This window comes from Macaca nemestrina, chromosome 7, assembly GCF_043159975.1.
Source record: "Macaca nemestrina isolate mMacNem1 chromosome 7, mMacNem.hap1, whole genome shotgun sequence".
NCBI classification, from domain to species: domain Eukaryota; kingdom Metazoa; phylum Chordata; class Mammalia; order Primates; family Cercopithecidae; genus Macaca; species Macaca nemestrina.
The window spans coordinates 131,720,501-131,739,512 of NC_092131.1; the positions used below are offsets into that span (position 1 = coordinate 131,720,501).

The window sequence follows — 19,012 nt, forward strand, 5'->3', positions numbered from 1 at the left end:
GCAGAAGAAGGGGTGAAGAAAAGGGGACATCCTCAGTTACAAGCAAATTTTTAAAGGTCGGAGGCAACTTTAGGAGCCACCATTTTATCAGTCCTAAATCTTTTGAAGTGAAAACATTAAAGTGACAAAGTGATTCTGTTTGTTTTATAGTATCTAATTGGGCTGCTTTGCAGACCTAATGAGATTAGAGGGAGGAATCGTTCGCCGCCGCTGCAGAATAAACTGATACATTACTACCAGCCACAGGTTTTGAAGATTGTACAGCCTGTCTTATTTTCTTTTGTTGTTATTCCTCTGTCTTCCCTCTTTCCTCCTCCCGCCAAATAATTATTTGCTAGTAGATCGTGGGAAAAAAAAAAGAGGAGGAAAAAAACTCTAGCAGCCCAGGACTATAATATATATCTATTTATTATATGTCTTTCGGTTAATTCCTGATCTGAGGAGCGCTGTTTTTCACTCCCATGCGAAAGTCACCAGCGGGTAGGGCCTGATTGCTACTTTTCATGCATAGTTTTAGACACAAGAGGGCATTGTGACGTCGCGCCCAGCGGCACCCAGTAGTAGGCCGAGTCCCGCAGCCCCACGTGGGGGCCCCGCGCTCCCATTGGCCAGCGCCGGACGAAGCTGCCACATTATTTTGTTACTTTTCAGTCCCTATTTGGAACTGCTCTCGCGGCAGTTCAGACCTCGTGCTCGTCCCCCTCGCCTGTCTGTGTGTGGTATCCGTAGGTCCGGGGCACTTTTTTTTGGTGTGTGTGTGTGTGTGTGTGTGCGCGCGTGTGTGTGTTGGGTGTGTGTGTTTTGGGGGTTTGTCGGGGCGCGGAGAGGAGAGCCGGGCCTAGGGAAAGGAAGGAAGCCGCAGAGCTCCCCGGTCTCGGGCTGCGTCTCCCTTCCAGCGCTCTCCTGCTTGTGCGCTCCAAGGCGGCAGCGGCGGTGGCGCCGAGCGCTCCTCGCTGGGGACGCGGCGCTCAAGCTGGGAGCAGCGAGAACCCTTTGCGGAGGCTTCCCGTACCCGCTGGAGTTAGGATGCCAGGGCGTTTGATTTGCACCTACTGAGCCCGGAGTTCCTCCCCGGCCCTGGGAAGGGCTTGCAGCAGCAGCGGCGGCGGCGGCGGCGGCAGCGTCAGTAGCAGACTGAACAGCAGGCTCTCCTCTCCGAGGGGGGGCGTCGAAGCGCCCGCGCCGGGCTCCCGCCCTCACCCTCCGGCGCTCCTGCGGCCCCAAGCCACCACCTCGTAGCCCGCCTCCTTCCTCTTCTCGCAGCGAGCCCCAGGCCCGGCCGCCTCTAGGATCGGACCCGCGCGTCTCGGATGCTTGGGGCTGCCCCGGCGCGCCCCCCTACAGGCGCGACGCGCTGACTGACCCAGAGGGGGCCCGAGCTCGCCCCAGGAGGGGCCCCCGGCCTCGGGACCCCGCGCCGGACCTGCCGGGGTGCCGACGATGTCCGCGCAGTCCCGGGCACTGACGCGCTCGACGCAGCCCAGGGAGGGCGGCCGGCCGCTGCCCGCCGAGCCCTAGGCGCACAAAGCCCGCGCCCGCCGCCCGGCCCCGGCGCCCGCCGACGACTTTGCCGCCTGCTCCGCGGCTCTTTGTCTCCACTTGGGGCGGGCGCCCGACTCTGGGATTTCGCTGCGAGAACGAGCTGGGGGGGCCGGGGGCGAGCTCTCGGTTTCCCGGCCGCCCCCCGCTCGGGCTCGGCTCCCCCCTCCCCCGCACCTCCCCGGCCCGGGCTCTCGGCGCTTCCACGCTCTCGGAATCACGACCCCTCCCTGCCATGTATCCGCAGGGCAGACATCCGGTGAGTAATTGCAACTCGGTTTATTTAAGCATCTATCATGGCAGGGTAAACGAGGCAGTTTATCTGGCACCTCCATTTTGCTTGTTGCTACCTTTATGGTGTGTGTTTGTGCGTGTGCTCTCACACAAAGGGGATGCGGCCGGGGGGCGCCGTTGAGAGAGGAGGTTAATTCCGCGCGAGTGGCGCGGGGGGCTGCCTGTGTTCCAGGGGGAGCTGTTCACGCGGTCCCCGGCCCAGCTCTTAAGTCTCCCAACTCACCCGGCTTGTCTCCCGCCCCCGCCTTACTGGGGAGAGGGAGGCCCTTGGTGAAAGGCATGGGAGCCCCGCTGCCGACTGGGAGAGATGGGGCGCCCCCCCTCCTCCCTGTCGGAGAGCTGAGAAACTTGCTGGGAAGGTTCTGGGCTGAGGGTGGCCTCTCTGGTTGGGCGCCGTCGGGGAGGGGCCGGGGCCGCGGCCGCTCTGAGAGCCGTCTCATGCCCCTGCCCCCTCCCCTGTCTTGTCTTCGCGGGCTCCAGGCTCCCCATCAACCCGGGCAGCCGGGATTTAAATTCACGGTGGCTGAGTCTTGTGACAGGATCAAAGACGAATTCCAGTTCCTGCAAGCTCAGTATCACAGGTAAGGCCGGTGGGGGCCGCCCCGGGGCGGGCGGGGAGGGGCGGCCCCTGCGCGGCTCCTGCCATCCCCCGCGGGGACGGAGGGGGCTCCTGACCCAGGGGCGGCGGGGCAGCCCGGGCCTCCGCCTTTTGTTTCCCCTTTCCGAGCGCGCCGCCTTAACCCTTTATTGCCCGCAGCCGCCCGGCTCCCAGCGCCGCCTGTGGGATCCCCGAATGAGGGTCTAGGTCGCGGCGAGCAGATTCACTCCGGGTTCTGGGTGTGGGGAGCCAGCGTCAGGTTCCTGCTCCCCTGCGGCCGTGATAAGTCCTCTGACTGGGCCGCGGGAAGTTTCGAATTGTTTCACATCCCCCTCCCCACGGTGGGGACCCAAATCCCCCCGTGTCCCCTGGCTGTGGGATAAGAGGGCGCCCCCGGAGGGTGTCAGGGAAGTGGAAAAGTGGCTCCCGAGGCCCTTGGGTCGGGGCCTCAGAGGAGGCTGCCCAGGCGCCAGGCCTGAGCCGGCTTTTTCTGCCCTCGCAGCCTCAAAGTGGAGTACGACAAGCTGGCAAACGAGAAGACGGAGATGCAGCGCCATTATGTGATGGTGAGATGCGGCAGTGGGCCTGGGGGGCAGTGGGGGCGCCGACCCCGGCCGGGGGCGCGGCGTGTATCTGGGGAGATGAGCGCCAGGTCCCCACCACCGCCCAGCCGCAGGGCGGCCTTAGTAGAGGGCATAATCTGGTCTTGCCCTCCCCTTCCCCAGCTTCCATTGCCGGGGCCACTTGGAGGAGGGTGAGTGAGGGGAGGGACAGAAAGAGAAACCCCGATTCCAGGCCGGCGACTTCTGTACTATCTTTGTGTGCCTTTAATTTGTGTTTTGAAAGTTGCTCAGGGGCCGATTGCCATTGCCCTATCTTGGCTAGTAAGATAGGATTGGACCAGCCCATGTGAAATTAGGATTGCTAAAAATCTCTCTTAGTGACCTCCTGGGAGTGTTTAGAAACTTTTCTGCTTTGCAGCTGGGATCTAGCCAGAGGGGGACAGAAGCCCTCCTTCCCCAGGATGTTGTGAGGAGTGGAGAGGCCTTATAAAGCCCTCTGCTTTCACTCCCCTCCTCAGGGATCCCCCAGCTGGGTATCTTGTCCACGCTGGGGCAGTAGGCAGACTGTCTTCCTTTTGCCCAGTGTCCGTTTCAGCAAGTTTTAATCTTCATTTGTGAGAGGGCACGGCTGCCTGCACTGCTTTCCACATAAGAGGCCTTCGACACAGTGCTAAATAACTCTCAGAGGACAAGAGGGTCCCAGTGTACACACGATTCCCTGTTGAACCTGAACCTTGTATAAACAGGATATAGGGCACATGTGGTGCTTGTGGGAGGGAGGACCCAGCTCCCCTTACTACCACATATATAACGTTCTGTTGAGATGAGAGGAACACTCACCCTTGTCAGCTCTTAAACCGCTCTGTAAGCTGGCTTTGGGGTTTGATTTAAACTTCTTTAGCAAATGTATTGTAAAAGTATGACTTGGGCAAAACCTTTCCAAGAAAAAACTGATTTTCAAAAATGATCAGATTTCTGTGTTGTCTGTTAATAGCCATTCTTTTTACTTTTAGTACTATGAGATGTCCTATGGCTTGAACATTGAAATGCACAAGCAGGTAAGTGCTTTTCTCTTTTGAAAAATATATTTCATTTTTTAAAAACTTACATATGTGGACGTCTTATGTTCTCTCTTGTTTGAAAATGAGCCTGGTTCTTCTATTCCTCCCCCTTCTCCTTGAAGAGTGAATGGATCAAGTCCTTGAAATGCAGGGTCTGAGGCTTTGCTGATTTTTTTTTTAGACACGTTGAGCTTTTAGCATTCGAGCTTGTGAAATTAGTCCTGGTCTTGGATCCTGGTGGAGGATAAAGGACCAAAGGGAAAGTTGTACCTCCAGGATCTGCTTTACAAACTCCTGAAAGCCCAGAGGTGGCTGGCTGCTTTTATCTGTTTTAATGTAAAATTCTCAAGAGGAAATACAGGAGGATTTTTTTTTTCTTTCTCTCTTTTTTTTCTTTTTGCAAAAATGTGATGTTCTGCGTTGATAAGATTAAACTTCAAGAGCCTTAAAAGCCAGGCTGAGCTGTCGAAATTTAAGGGAATGAAGCTGCTAACTGCTTAAAAATATAAAGCCAGAATGAAATACAACTTTAATGCCTTGCATTGACAAGGTGGTTTTTTCATCTCTGTCTTGATTTGAAGGCAGCCGAATTCCCATTTTACAGAGAAGGAAGCTGAAGCTCCTGGGTGAAGTAACTTGCCCAGGGGCAGCCTAGCCAGGACTTTTGAGATGGCTGGGGGTTGAGCTCAGCTTTGAAATCCTGAAGTCAAACCAGTTTAGCTAGTGTGGTGTCGTTTGATGGATATGTAAACTACCTGGTATTGTCACTCTTCTAATAACAGTATACCTCAAACCGAGCAAATACAAACACCCTTTATCTCAGTGCATATCAGTAACTAGTCCCGGTGCTAGGCTGGGCTGTGGGAGAGGCCTGTTTGTGTATTTGTGTTCTGAGGAAAGGCTGCCTATAATTTGGCTTGGCCAACGATTAGAGTTGACTTGGCACGTATAAATGGAGCAGGCAGGCCGGTTGTTCTTTTTAACAATTGGTGTTCATGAAATCTCAGAAGACTGTTGACTCATTCTAGCCTTTGGTGACCGTGACTTGAATGGATTTTCTGCTGTAAATTAACAGTCGTTTACAAGGTTTCAATTTTGCTCTTTAAGGAGGCAGGACCCAGGGCAGGTGAGAAGGGCAGGTGACCCTGGAAAGTGGGCAGATTCCTACCCACTTGAGTGGCTTCCTGTAGAGCCTTTGGGATCTGTAGTTTCCTTTCCCCTCCTGGAGGGAGCCCCAGTGTTGGGTGAAGGGAAGCCAGAAAGGGGCCTGAGTTTATTGAGCAATGTGTGGGAAGCCAACTTGTGGCTTCCTGAGGGATTAGTTAGTCCCTTAGGAAGGCATATGAAGGCTACCATGTTTTTACTTCTTGACACACAGAAATAATAAACAGACAGGGCTTTATACGTAAAGATATTTCTCCTCGGGAAAATAGAATCGAGACAGGTTCTGCGACTGGAACGGGCCAGGTCCCGGAAGAATGCTTGAAATGGAACTGGGGTCCCAGGTGTTTCAAGGACCTTGGGGTGTATGCAGGGTGCCACTTCCTCCCTTTGTCTACCCCGCTCTTTTTTTTTCTCAACGCTTAGTATCTTGGGTGTGTTTAAAGAAGGTAATTGCACCCAGGTTTAAAATTTATAGCAGCAGTTATTGTAAGAGCTTGGTAATTAAGGTGTAATGTCTCGTTGCATGTTGAGGTCTGCATGGGTGGTGTTCCGCATGTCTGTGAATGGATGGTGCTTTGGCACTAAGAAATCCACCTTGGCTCGCAGCAGATCTGTTCTGTGAGTCCTGGGGATGCTGTGAACGCAGGAAGAGTTAAATATCTTAACGCATTTGATGGTGGGGTTTATATAAAGAGCAGCTGTGTACATCTGGGATTTCTGGCCATTCCCCAAACAAGGTTCTTAAGGGGAGAATGCCTGGGGTTTGGCTACGTTGTCTCATTTAATCCTCTCAACTGCCGGTGGTGGAAAGAGGGATTCTTTGCCCCCTTTTTATAGGTGAGGAAACTGAGGCTTCAGGGAGGCCAGGAAGTCAGAGCTGGGACTCAAATCCAGCCCTCTGGCTTTCCCACTGGGCACTTTACCTTGCTTGCCACTCACCTTTGCCCTCTAGCCTGAGTTCCCAGCCTGAACATGTGTGCTCTGAATGCAGTGGCTTCTCAAGCTTATGGCAATCTCTGAGTTGGGTGAAATCACCCTGTGGCTGTGGAGGAACAAAGAGGCAAGGAGGTGAAGAAACCTGTGCCATGAAATGCAACCCTAACCTAATGGAGTTGGCCACTCCCTAGGTTTGCAAGGGTTCTGGAGAAGAAAGCCCTGCCACTAATTGTAGTGTGGGTCTTGGGTGCATTTGGCGAATGGTGGTTAGGCCTGAGCAAACAAGTTTATCAGCTGACCTGTTTAGCGGTTGACTGGTGTTTTATCTGCACACACAATCAAGTGACTGGAGTGCTTGAATTATTCATGCAGTGTCCTGCCCTCTAGACTTGACTGTTCGTGTGATTACATCTGCCTGGAACAAACAGGCTGGATTCTTCATCTTTAAGCTGGGGTGGGGGTGCGGACTGTCTGTACTTTTATATAATAGATGATCTACAGAGCTAGCACCTTGGGAAGTGTGGCAGTCCTCAGCCTGCGTGCGCATACGCTCACACGCACTCCACCATCACCACCACATATTTTTTTAAAAACTCTCCTTTGCTGGCTCTATGGGAAATGCCAATTAGCTGGGAACCTCGAGTCCTGCCAGATGGGCCCGGGTATTGACAGAGGGCAGCTGATGAGGTGCGTCCAGCCCATTTTTATTTTACTGAGAGGTTAAACTCACTGTGGCTGGCTCCTTCTCTGGCTGTTTCTCTGTCTCTCTCTTTTTCCAAGCTGTCAAAATCCCAGAGAAGTAATAAATGGTTTCTCCTCCTACTCTTCTGCCTCCCTCCCTAATTACGGTAAAGCAAAGATTACAGGATCACAGGCCTGGCCCGGGACTTCAAGAGGTCACCCACCTCCACCAAGCCCCCTGCTTTCCGTCCAAATGTCGAGGGTGGTTCAGAGAGGCTGGGGAGGCAGTGATGACTGACTGGCTCATCAGTTGCCATCTTGTTTGTGCAGAGGCTTTCCAGTGTCAGCCACAAATAACAAAGCCAGCTTAGAACCAGGGGCCCCAGAGCGACTGCCATGCGTTGGATTTGAGGCACTGATGCTCTGAGAAGCTGGGTCAGGCAGCCTTTTCACCCACTGTTGGTGAGCACTGATGTTTTGAAAGTGGACTTGAGCCATTTTGATTTTGGGGCAGTGTTGTGCCAACACGATACAGTCACCTTTTTTTCTGTAAACTGAACAACCTTTCCTGTAAGTTTCTTTTTGAATCTTGGAACTGGAAGAGCCCTTTGGGTTCTCATGCAAACTTTTCAAGTTACAGATGAGGAAACGGAGGCCCAGAGAAGGGAAGCTGATGTATCCAGTCATACAGTCCCACGTTAGTGGTAAAGCTGCTACCGCTGCTTCCCTTCCAGCCCGGGACTCTTTTCTGTCAGACTCAAGAAATGAAGAGTGCTCCTTTTCTAATGTACTCTGTGTCTTTAATTACTATTGCTTCTTTCTGCGTTATTATCCAAACAGGCTAAGACTACAAACCTGGCCCCACCAGAGTCCAAAGTGCCCCATTTCGGGTTGTATAATCATATCGCCGAACCCTTATTGTCCACAGTCCTGTTTTGAATTGCCAGCTATTTGCACAACTAATGATTTGATGTGTGTAATAATAATACATAATGCATAACTAGCAATCCCAGAGGAAAGATTCATTGACAGAGAAGGGAGGTACAACCTGTGAACTTTTTACCCTAGCCATGGGGTGCCATAAACACAGAGCTGAGGTGGGAAATGGAAAATCCCCATTTGTCACTCCCCTCCCCTCCCCGCTCTGGATCTTCTCATCTAAAGGATAAGGGGCTCGGCTGGAAGATCTTGAGGCACACAGAAGTTCTGTGACCACGGTGAAGGTGCAAGGTACAGGTGGCCAGAGGGAGCTACCAGGTGATGAGGTTACAAAAGACTCTGCCAAGGAGTTGAGCCTGTCTTGGTAGGGGAATGTGGGACCACTTGCAAAGTAGAAGGGGTCAAAGGTCCTTAGACTAGGGAAGTGCCTATTTGTGTGGCATCTGAGTTGAACTGTGAAATTTTTTTTTCTTTTTTGCCAGAGTTCTATGCCCTGGTATCCATCTGACTTTTCCTGCCATATTGATCTTCCCTGGAACAGACTGTAATCACGAGTCCTCTCACTGAGGGGGTGCCTGCCTCGCTCAGCTTTGGGGTCTGGGGGCTCCAAGCTCCCTGCATGCTGTCTAGCTAGAGGGAGGCTGCCCAACCCCTCAAGACTGCCTTTGGACCCCTTTTCTCTAGTTGCCAGTGGGAGTGGTAGAGTGGCGGTTTCAGTGCTTTTGGGGTCTTTTCCTTCTTGTGCATTTGTCATTGAAATGACCCTGGGAGATGAGCAAATGACCCCTTGTCCTTACTTTACAAATCAAGGGGTGGGAACCTGGCTCCTAATTCAGGACTCATTCTCTGAACTCTTTTGGACCAGGAGCCCACGGCAGACGGCAGCGTTCCTCCTTTGCTTGAACTCCTCCTTCCCACCTTGCAGAGGAAGGCTCTAGGCTGTTTGTTTCTATTTTGTTGAAGGAGGAGTCCCTCAAGGAATAAATCTCCCTTTGCTTTCTCCGTGGGAGAAAGTCCTTCTATCTCATTGTACAAAATACTGGGACACCAGGGGCAAAAAGGTGACAAAGACCTAACCTCGGCAGTGTTTTCCCCTGTGATCTGGCACTCATTCCTCATCTCATTTTTGTAGGTACGAAAGAAGCCCCTCTGCTGAGGGCTCTATAGCACTTAGTATATAATAGGTGCTCACTAGACATCTTGGTTTTTCTTCAAAATTTCCTCAGGTTATCTGAGAATAGAGTTGCGATTCCCTGAACTCTGAGTAGGAAGTGGGGATTTTAGCTGTGGGCTGGCCGCCTGCTCTGCAGGCTTCCTCCTATGGCCCGGCATCCAGTTTCTTCATCAGTGAAATGAGGGGGTTGGATTCATTCCCAAAGCAGTTATTAGGGGCCTGGGATATGCTGGGTGTGGGCAGAGGTTGGTTACACAGCCGAATAAGACACCATTCCCTCTGCGGGGGAGTCGGATGTCTAAATAAGTAATTGCAATGCAGTGAGGTAAGTGCTAGTGTGGCCCGAGTGTCACAGGAGGAGCACCCAGCACAGAACAGCTTATTCTTCCTGGGAGGGGAGAGTGGGGTGAGAGCGGACTTCACTGAGGGCTTTACTTGAGGCAAGTCTTAAAGGGAGGGTTTATGAGGCAGAAGTCGGCAGCGGAGGCCCCTCCAGGGTGGCAACAGCTCGTGGCAAGGCAGTGAGATATGTTCTGGAAGCCACACGTCTTTGGAATGATGTGGGGCGGGGACTGCACTTGGGAAGTGAGGCGAGGTGGTGACATTTTGCAGCAGAGTGATCTCCAAGGCCCCTCTGCCCTTGCAGTCGCGGCTCCCAACTCCGTGGCTCCCTCCATCCCTGCATGGCTGGCTCTCCAGGGCTGGCCTGAGTCCATCTGCCTCGGGGTGGGGGCGGGGGCCCGCTCTGGGCCGTCTGTGGCCTGCCCTGCCTGCTTTCCTACCGTAATGCGCTGCTTTGAACTTTATTCCCCAAAGTGGCATTGTCTCCTTTCTCATATTGGTAATTCTGTAATGACTGGTTATGACCCGCCCCCTCCCCCATATTTAATTCTCATCAGCCCAGCTCTCCACTTTGCTATTAATGATAGCAGCCAGCAAAATAGCTTTCAACATGCCATTGACAGTCTGGTTTAAGAGAGCACTTGAAGTAGTGCTAGACAGCTGAAAGCACCCATAATTGTGTACCAGAGTGAGAACTGCGTGCTCAAGGGCCTTGTTTTTATATGCTTAAAGGGACAATATCTTGTTTTCAACAAATGCTCTCTGAGACGCACAGCCAAGATACTTTCTTCCTTTTTTTCCTTTCTTCTTTTGACTTTCTCTTCTCTTTCAAAATACATAGTTTAAAAAAATTCTTTATAAAATAATTGTTCCCTTCAAGTTGGGGTTAAGGAGAAACTTAAGGAAGGGGGAAATGTCCTGCCGCCATGTAAGCGGGGAATATTTGGTGGATTTGTTGTTTTGAAGCATCGTCCTTTGCAGGCAGCAAACTGTGGGTCAGGCTTGCCCTACTGAGAGTCCTTAGGACCTTGTGTTTCTCGAGGTAATGGGGGAGTCTGAATTCACATCAGCATTGATTTTGAATTCTTTTGTTTGCTAAGGATGTTGCACAATCAGTGGGCTGCGGAGCTGTCACTGTGAATGTTTAGGCAGAGGCCACCTTCTGGGGGAGGGCTGGAGGAGAGGGGTCACCTTGTTGGAGAGTCAGGGCAGGACTGCTAAGGAATTAGATTCTAGGAGGCTGTTCACTGCAGAGTTGATGGCCCAAGAGGCCCATCTGGAAATCAACAGGGTGGGTAGGACAGGGACTTCTATTCTTAAGTAGAGGTTCATACCAGGCTTGGAGGGTTAACCAAGGGGCCCGTCTAGTCCACCCCGAAGATTTTATCTGAGAACAAATACCTTTCTCCCCTTCACACCAGCCGACTTCATTATTGCTTTGAAGATGCAGACCTTTGGAAGAGGTTTCCTTTGCCTCTCTGTCACCAAAGCCTCCCATTGCCGATGTGTCCTGTGAAGGGAGAAGAGAGAAGCAAGTTCCCATCTGTGGGGCCTGAGAGGCCAGAGAAACCCTGTTAGGGCCTGGAGTCCATGTTGTCCTGTTCTCTCTCAGGCTGGCTGCTGTTGGTAAAGGGTAGGAGCATGGATGGGCTTGGCTGGTGTCTTAGGTGGTTCCTTCCATCACCGTGTGAATGATAGGATCCAGTGTTCTGGCTGCTGCCACCACCAAACAATCCCAGGGGAAGTACTTTCCTGAGGACAAACTGTTTGAAAAATTTGATCTTCCAGGTATTATAGATTATAATGAAACCCCTTAGAATTTCTGTAGCACTTGATTGCAAAGCAGATTTGACATTTTCATCTTAGCAGCTAAAATAATGGGTATTTGGGTCCAGGACAGACAGACATAGGATAAAAGCATCAGAGCATACCCTGAAAGCTTGGAATGTGAAGATGGCCTGGGTACTAGAGGGCTATGTTCTCAAATTGGGGTGGGGGAGGTGAGGCCTGTGCTGTGACAGGACTGTGAGTTTCATGAGGGACAGGACCATTTTGTATTTTTCACTAAGGGCCCTGAACCCTGAGCAGTGCTTGGCCCATACTGGATATACAGTGTGCATTTTGTGGGGACTTGAGGAGGGAAGGTAATATTCCAGCTCAGGGTTCTCTCTTACCCTGAAGAGTGTTATGGACTCTTTGGGAAGGACAGAAGCTTTATTAGTTTTCTGACAGAGGCCTGTAGGCTGCAAACGTTGTGATTATAGAAAGAGTTGTAAAGGTGTCATGAATCTTTATTTAAAAGTGTCTTTAATGTATCTTAGGCATCTTTTTCTTTTCATCTCACACTATGGACAGTTTAAGTGCAAAAGGGGAAGAAGGCAGGGTGGGGTGGGAAGAGATAACTGGGAGGGAGAGATGACAAAGCGGAGATGGGGAAGAGACAAGTGCTGAGTGAGTGAATTGGTAAACTCAGCTTGCCAGGCCTTGTCTGTTTGGGCATGGAGTTCCAAGTGTTGTGTGTGGCCTGATCTCATGAGGCTTTTAAGTCTGACTATTGTTCACAGCTCTTCTACTGCTATTTTTGTTTGTTAATTTTGAATGAAAACTACCGCAGGCCAATAGAAGTTGCTTTTTTGTTCGCACTGAAGGCTGATCCTTTCTTCAAATGGAGACTCAAATGCAGAAGAGCTCTTCCCACTAGTTTTTTAGCACTGAGTACCATATGCAATTTGGGTGCAGGAGAGGGCTCTCCCTTCCTGGTCAGCCATGAAGACTTGAGGTTTGGACTCCTACATCACCCAGCCAGCTATATGACCAAAAGTTTGGAGGAGGCGACTCTTCACCCACTCCCCAAATCTTTCCCTTGGGCTAGCCCTCAACAGGTCTTTGCTGAGTTTGGATCTGAAACTGATTAATTCTGATAATACTGGCAGGGGCATCCTTTGGAACCAGTGATGCTTTGCGATTTCTGCTGGGGAAAATTAGAAGAGGAAGGCAGTTCAGTGCGGACTAGTGGACAAGGGATGGGAGTCTGTTCTAGCTCTCTGGTGGGGGTGGGGTACAAGAACTTCTATTAACCTTCCTGGCCTCTGTCCAGGGAAAAGTAGGACACTCAGAGGGCTCAGAAGCAGCAGGTGATGCCAGATGGTCTGGAATGAGGGTCTAACTGGTTGGGTGGGATAGAGGAAGGAGGAGCAGGGGAGATAGAGGAAGTGAGCCTGTTGGTACTGATTGGTCAAAATAGGTCTTTAGCTCATCCTTAAACCCTTACTTGCCTATTTTCCTAGAAGGAGGCCCCTTCCTCTGATCTCCATCTCCAGTGAAGAAAGCTAAAGTCCAGTTCTTATTTTGCTTTGCCTAACAGCAGAAGCCCTGGGGAAAGACGGGACGAATTCCCCATCTCCCATCCCTCAATTCCTGGGATCTCATACTTTATCCCAGAGAAACGGGGGATCTCCATGAAGCCAGACTTGAAATGGGGGAGAAGCAGCCTGGTTTAGAGCTCGAAAGACCTGCCGCTCCCCCACAGGGTCTTTCTGCTGTTGGCCTGGTTTCAGCCTCCATGTCACCTAGTCCTTGTGTGTGGCACCCACAGGCCCGGCCTGCAGGAACTTGAGAAGTGTCTAGATACCCCTTTCTCTTTGCGTCTTGGGTTTTCTCACTGTTCTGTTACCTAGTTTTTTACCTTACTTCTTAAGAGACCCCTACCCAGCTCTTCCTCACTATCCATTTGCCCAGGGATATTGGGCAAACTCCCTTCTTAAACTCCCGGGACGCTGAATGCCCATTGGGCATTTTCCAGGCCTACTGGGTGATGGGTGGGGTTTTTCTTGCCCAGTGAATTCCGTTTCTCCCTCAGAAGATCACAGGTTCTTGCCAGGTGATCCTGGAGAGTTACGTGTAGAGCACCAGGAGCTGGGAGATTTGTCTCTATGGCTAAGAGGTTGACTTGGGAGTCAGACAAATGTGGGTTTGAGTCCCAGATCAATTCCTGTTGGTGTGTGACTTTGAGCAGACTGACCTCTGTGATCTTCAGTTTGCAGTGGAGATAATAATAACACCTGCCTGTTGGGGCAGTGCTGCCCGTAGAACTTTCTTCAGTGATGGAAATGCTGTGTGTCTGCACTCTTCAGTAAGGCAGCCACCAGCCACATGTGGCTCGTAAGCACTTGAAATATGGCTACTGTGACTGAGGAACTGAGTTTGACATTTAATTTTAATTAAATTTAGCTAGCCACAGGTGGCTGGTGGCTTCATAAATTGTATAGTTACAGTTATAGGGAGTGCCACGAAGGATGCATATAGCCTGCTTAGCACAATACCTGGCACATGGAAAGGCCGAAGCAAGGTATTCTCACAAAGGAACAGAGTCTCCAAATTGTGAAGACCTCAGACATAGAGGACAAGATCCTTGGTGTTGCATATGTTGTAAGATTTCTCAGAGCCCTTTCCCATATGTGACTTGTTGGCTCTACAATCCTGCAGCATAGGCACCGTGGGCGCCACGCATCAGATAGCAGCACTGACGGTTAAAGAGGTTGAGTAACTTGCTCATTGTTGCACAGCGGACCAGCGGCCAGTTCAGAACTGGAAACCAGGCCTGCTTCCCTCGTGGACCTCAGTGATCTTTATCCACAGACCATATCAAGATGAGGTCTCCTGTGATCTTCCCCCGTGTCCACCCCCAGACCACCGTACTATAGGCATTGATTCCAGTGCTAGGAAGAAACCAGATGAACCCTTGAAGAATTCAATAAAACCTGAGTGTCAGCCACATGTGGATCAGGGATTCCCAACCTGGGTGCTGTTTACATTCGGGGCTGGCTACTTTTTTGTGGTGAGGTTGTCCTCTGTGTTTAGGATGTTTAACAGCATTTCTAATCTCTTCCCACTAGTTATCTTTATCAGTGCCCCAGTTTGTGACATCCAGAAATGTCTCTGGGCATTGCCAGAATCCCTTGGGGAAACAATTACTATTGGTTGAGAGGCCTTGATATAGAGGGAAGAAGTCTGGCTCTAACCTGGGAGATCTGCTTACCACCTGGTCTTCCTGTGTGGTCTTCCTGTGTGACAGCTTCTTGCCCACTCTGGGCCTCATTTGCCTCATCTGTAAAATGAGAGGTCAAATGGTGTGACTTGGGAGGAGGTCAGTTTGAGAAGGAGCTTATCATATAAAATAAGTTTCTAAATGACTGATCTTGATTTTCATAGCCTAAGAAATGCCATCACTCCTGCCTTCCTTATTTGGAGAAAGAAGACCCTCTAACCCTTTTTCTTTTAATTTATGGAAGAGGTATGCTCTTTGGTTGTGAATAAGATGGTGGGTAGATAGAATGGGGCTCTGTCTCTGCCCACAGTCAGTCTTTCCTCTTCCCCTCACCTTAGTCTTCCCTCATGCCACTTGGGTTTCCCAAAGAATCCATGCCCTTAAAAAATCCTAGCCAGCATTTCATTTGTAGTGCTGACCTGATGTGGGGAGACCCCCAAAATTTAATGAGCTGTCTCTGCAAGGGTAATGTGACTTTTACAGCCTGTTGAGGGGCAAGGGGAGATTTGCATAATGTTCCAAGGGGGATTAGGTGGCTGGGGGTTGCCATGGCAACCCCACAGGGATGAATTGAGAATTTTTCCTCCTGGCAGGAGTTGGCCAATGGAGTCTGGGAAGGTGGGGGAGGGGGCAGGGGGTTATCTGAGGGGAGGGAGGAGGAGAAGAAGAGAGGGAAGGGTGGGGGTGGTGTGCCTGGGATGAATGGGCAGTGTTGGGGGAAGGTGTAATCTGAAAAAGCACTCCCTGTTCTGTCTGTACAAGCTAGCTCTTTGAGAGCCATCTCCCCTCACAAGTAGGGGTGGGAGGCAAGCAGAGTTTAGTGTTTGGGAACCAAGAAATTAAAGTGAACAAATATTTAAAGATTATTGGATCTTGTTAACAGGAAGCCCGGTAGATGGAAACTGAGAGTCTGAGGAATGAAACTCTTAGAGTCCCAAAGCCGACAGGGACTTGAGCTGTCATATAGGCCCTGTGGTGCCTGCCTCCAAGTCTCTGTTGGGTCTCCATGGAATGCTCCCAAGGGCAGGGCACTCACACAGCACCTAATTCATTTTTGAGAGCTCTGATTATTACACTGGACTCAGATCGGCCTTCTTTATTCAGTGGAAACTGAGGCCCAAGTGCAGGGTGGATCTGGGCTAGGAATACAGGACTCTAGACTGTATGTTGCCACCTCTTTCTGGGATTGGGTTGCCTGGATGCATGCTCACTCAGCCTCACTATCCCCAGTTCCCTTACACCGTAGACCCCTGGAAGAAAAGGGGAGGTGGGATTCCTTTCAGGGAAGTGTGCAGAAGGGTCGTCCCAACCTCAGCAACCCCAGAGTCCCTTGCCGTTGGTTGGTCCTAGCTGGGGAAGAGTGAGTGCGTTTCCTTCTCCCTGCCCTGGATCCTCACTGTCATCCTTACCCGCCTGTGGAGGGCACAGGGGCTGGTGCCCAGAGTGTCCTCACAGGGTGGCCCAGGCCAGCATCCCTGTCCCTCCCCGAGGAGACAGATCCTCAGGGTCACGCTGAGGGGGCTGGGCCTTTCTTGTACCAAGTCCTCCCTGCATAAAGAATTCAGCAGGCTTCCTCGGAGGGCATAAATATTTAATGGCGTTGTAGTTATATATAATTTGATCAATATGTCAGTGCTAAAAGGGCCTTTAAGAAGGCTCACCTATCATTGAGTGATCTGTGATGTGAACCTTCACCAGCCCCTCCAGTAGCGGGAGGGGCTACATTTCCCAAGGCTACTGCATGGATCATTTGTTGACCCTCCTCCCCTTCTTATATTGTAGCACTGCTTCCTCTCAGAGCCCATGGCGTGCATGGAACAGGGCCTGGGAACCCCATCCCAGCTTTTGTTGGCTGTCCCCCGGCCCCCCATGGATTTCTTCCTCTGTTGATAAAACACCCGCTTGCTTTATTTCAGTGTTCTCTGAGCTCGGCCTAAGGAGAAACTACCTGGCAAGGAATATCCTCTTTTAGTCAAATCATTCAGGGGCTATCCATTTAGTATTGCCTAGGAAATGCAATGGGATATTTTAAGTTAAATGCCCAGACGTGGTGTTCTGAATCTGGGTGATTGGCGCCTGGCTGCTGGGAGGCTGCTGGGAAGGTTGGGGCCAGGGCCACCTCTTTCTGCATAGCCTCCCACCCCAGCCTCTCCCTGCAGCTCTGAGATTTAATTCGAGATGAAGCAGACTGTTTTCAAATCCCAAGGACTCAGTCAGAGAACCAGGTAAAACCTGATTAAAATTTAAGAACCTCAGAGCTGACTGAGACGACACCCCTAAACACACGCATTTTCTAGAGGAGTAACCTGAGGCCCAGAGGCCTGCTGGGATGAAAATCATCACTTCCCCATGGCTTTGCAATGTAATTCACCTTTCAAATGGGCAGGTCCCTTCCTCATCTCATCTTTCACGCACATCCACAAACGGTCTCTAGACTCACAGTACCATGCTCTTTGCATGACACTGCCCTGATTTTCCGAAGAAGAAATCCTCATTTCACAAATGTAACTAAACACCTAGTAGCATGGGATGGCCGCTTGCCTGTCTAACAGACATGGAATTCCTTCCCACTGAATGCAACAACTTGGAGAACCCTGGCCTGGTTGTCTTAGCCTCACCAACCAGTCTTCCCTTGTGAATCACAGAAACTGCACAGTAGGGGCTTGACACTTAGAAATATGATATCATTGTTCTTGCCTAGAGGCTCTTCCGCAGCGAAGCGCAGTTTTGCTGATGGACAAATTTGAATGGCTCGTGCTCTGAAGGCTGGTCCTTGGGACCCAGCCCAGGTCAGCCAGCTGCCCAGCCAGCAGCCAGCATCCATCCACATCTCAAGGTGGCTTGGCTCTTCTCCACTGGTCCTTTGTAAATTCACGTGATGCTCTGTTTTATGGATCTTTATGGAGGAAATTATAAGCTGCACAGCAATTTGGGAATATTTAGGGTTCTAAAACTCTATAAGTTAGCGCTCCTGGATCTTAATACATTATCTAGTTAATCCCTTCATTTTGCAGACGGCAAAATTAATGCCCAGAGAAGGGAAGTGATTTGCCCCAAGCCACACAACTAAATGGGGGCAGAATTGGAGGTAGAGGCCAGCTCATTTCTGTGTGGCACTGGAGCATACCACATTCTTTAAAGGGGCAGCTTTCTCTTCTCCTTGCCCTTATTTGGCTGAGTTTAAAAGGAATTGTGCATTCAGAGTCCACAGGTGCACAGGACAGGGCAGTTTAAAACTAACTAGCAGACAGACCCTCTGGTGGAAGTCACTCTCGACTGTGTGTTGAACACAGTCACCTACATTAAAAATAAGGGCAAGGACTGGCTGGGTGCCGCAAGCCCAGGAGCAGGAGGTTGCTGGGGGGTACAGATCAAGATCAGGCTCCATCTCCCTTAATTTAGTATCTTGGGTCAAGGGCCAAGGATAGTCCGAAGTAGCAGCAAACGTGAATACTAGACTGTGGTTAGAGAAATAGACTTTTAGAATGCTCAAGTACCCTCGGTTTACAGCAAGATGTTCAGAGGTCCTGCTTTAATGAGGAGATGATCATGCAAATGGGAGCTACTAAGACGCATGGAACAGATTGCTCTTTGGGAAATTACCCTTGCCCCCCACTATCTTGTTTTCTGTCATTTATTTGCCTAACAATCTCGACAGAGATGCAGGGCAGATGTTACTCGCAGCGCCCAGTTGGTAGTGCAGATTCTGAATGTAGCAGGACCTCTGTCCCCATTTCTCTGAACTGCTTCTCTGTCTGTATCTAGTAGATTAGTCCCTTCTGAGGAACAATGTTTTTCCACCAACAAAGCCGCCTGCTTTGAACCATACTTGAAAAGAAACTTTCAAAGGCGGCACCAGCCTCCTTGAACACCTTTTCCAAAGTGCTTTCCAAAGGGAGCCGTCTTCCCACCTCCCACCACCTCTCAGGTTCGCTTCTGAAGACCCGGCTCAAAAGCAGTGGCTTTGTGGGACCGGGATGGAGGGAAGGATGGAGGTCGGCCTCTGGAAACTACAGCCGCCTTATTGATAACAACGGATTGTGCCGAGTTGCCAAAAGGAATTTTCCAACGTATGATCGAGTTCCAGTTTGTGATTTGTGACCTGTCCCAATTGTTGAAGTCACACTTCAACAATTTTTTTTTCCCTTTTTTGGAACTGATGTTTAGAGCTTGTTTGAGTTGGATCCAATGCTGTTTTAACAGCTGTTCTAATCAGAAGTGCTGTCAATTATTAACCTTAATGGTGGTTTTTCTTTCAAAAATATTTCTCTAAGCTCTCTTGAAATGTCAAAATTCGGCTTCTTGGTAAGAAGTCATTTAGTGAGGTCACTTAATGGCTGGGCATCAGTTTCCCCATCTGAAAAGTGGAGATGTTGACAAGCGCCTTCTCTGTGGGGTTATTGTGGATGCACACATGGCAAGTTGGGTGGGCGATGTCAGCGGCCATTACTGTTGTTAGGAGGGCTTCTGTTAAGCCAGCTTTTCCTTTCCAGGAACTTCCCCTCCCCCAAGCGCCACCCTCCAAAAAATAAACATGTCTTAAAAATGTTGAGCAAACAGCTTTCCTGTTCATGCTTTGACTCTGCAGAGTACACACAGCCCATTCTCAGGGTAGGGCAGCCTTTGTAGAGATGGGGGAGGACCAATCCCTGCTTCTACTTTGTGGGGAGACCC

General features: G+C 50.5%; 1 protein-coding gene across 17 annotated transcripts in view; it reads left to right on the forward strand.

Moving 5' to 3' along the window:
- Positions 1-428: 428 nt before the first annotated feature.
- The window catches only part of LOC105487712 (TLE family member 3, transcriptional corepressor), a 50,219-nt gene continuing 31,635 nt past the window's right edge, over positions 429-19,012 (forward strand). For 8 of the 17 annotated variants that reach the window (XM_011751268.3, XM_011751286.3, XM_011751297.3 and 5 more), the window contains exons 1-4: positions 435-1,798; positions 2,314-2,414; positions 2,934-2,997; positions 4,008-4,052. In XM_011751268.3, the coding sequence (XP_011749570.1) occupies positions 1,775-1,798; positions 2,314-2,414; positions 2,934-2,997; positions 4,008-4,052 (234 nt within the window). In that variant the 5' untranslated portion in view covers positions 435-1,774. Of the gene's footprint in view, positions 1,799-2,294; positions 2,415-2,933; positions 2,998-4,007; positions 4,053-19,012 lie in introns of those variants that run through there. The other 9 variants (XM_011751307.2, XM_011751345.2, XM_011751334.3 and 6 more) reach the window with 4 other exon arrangements.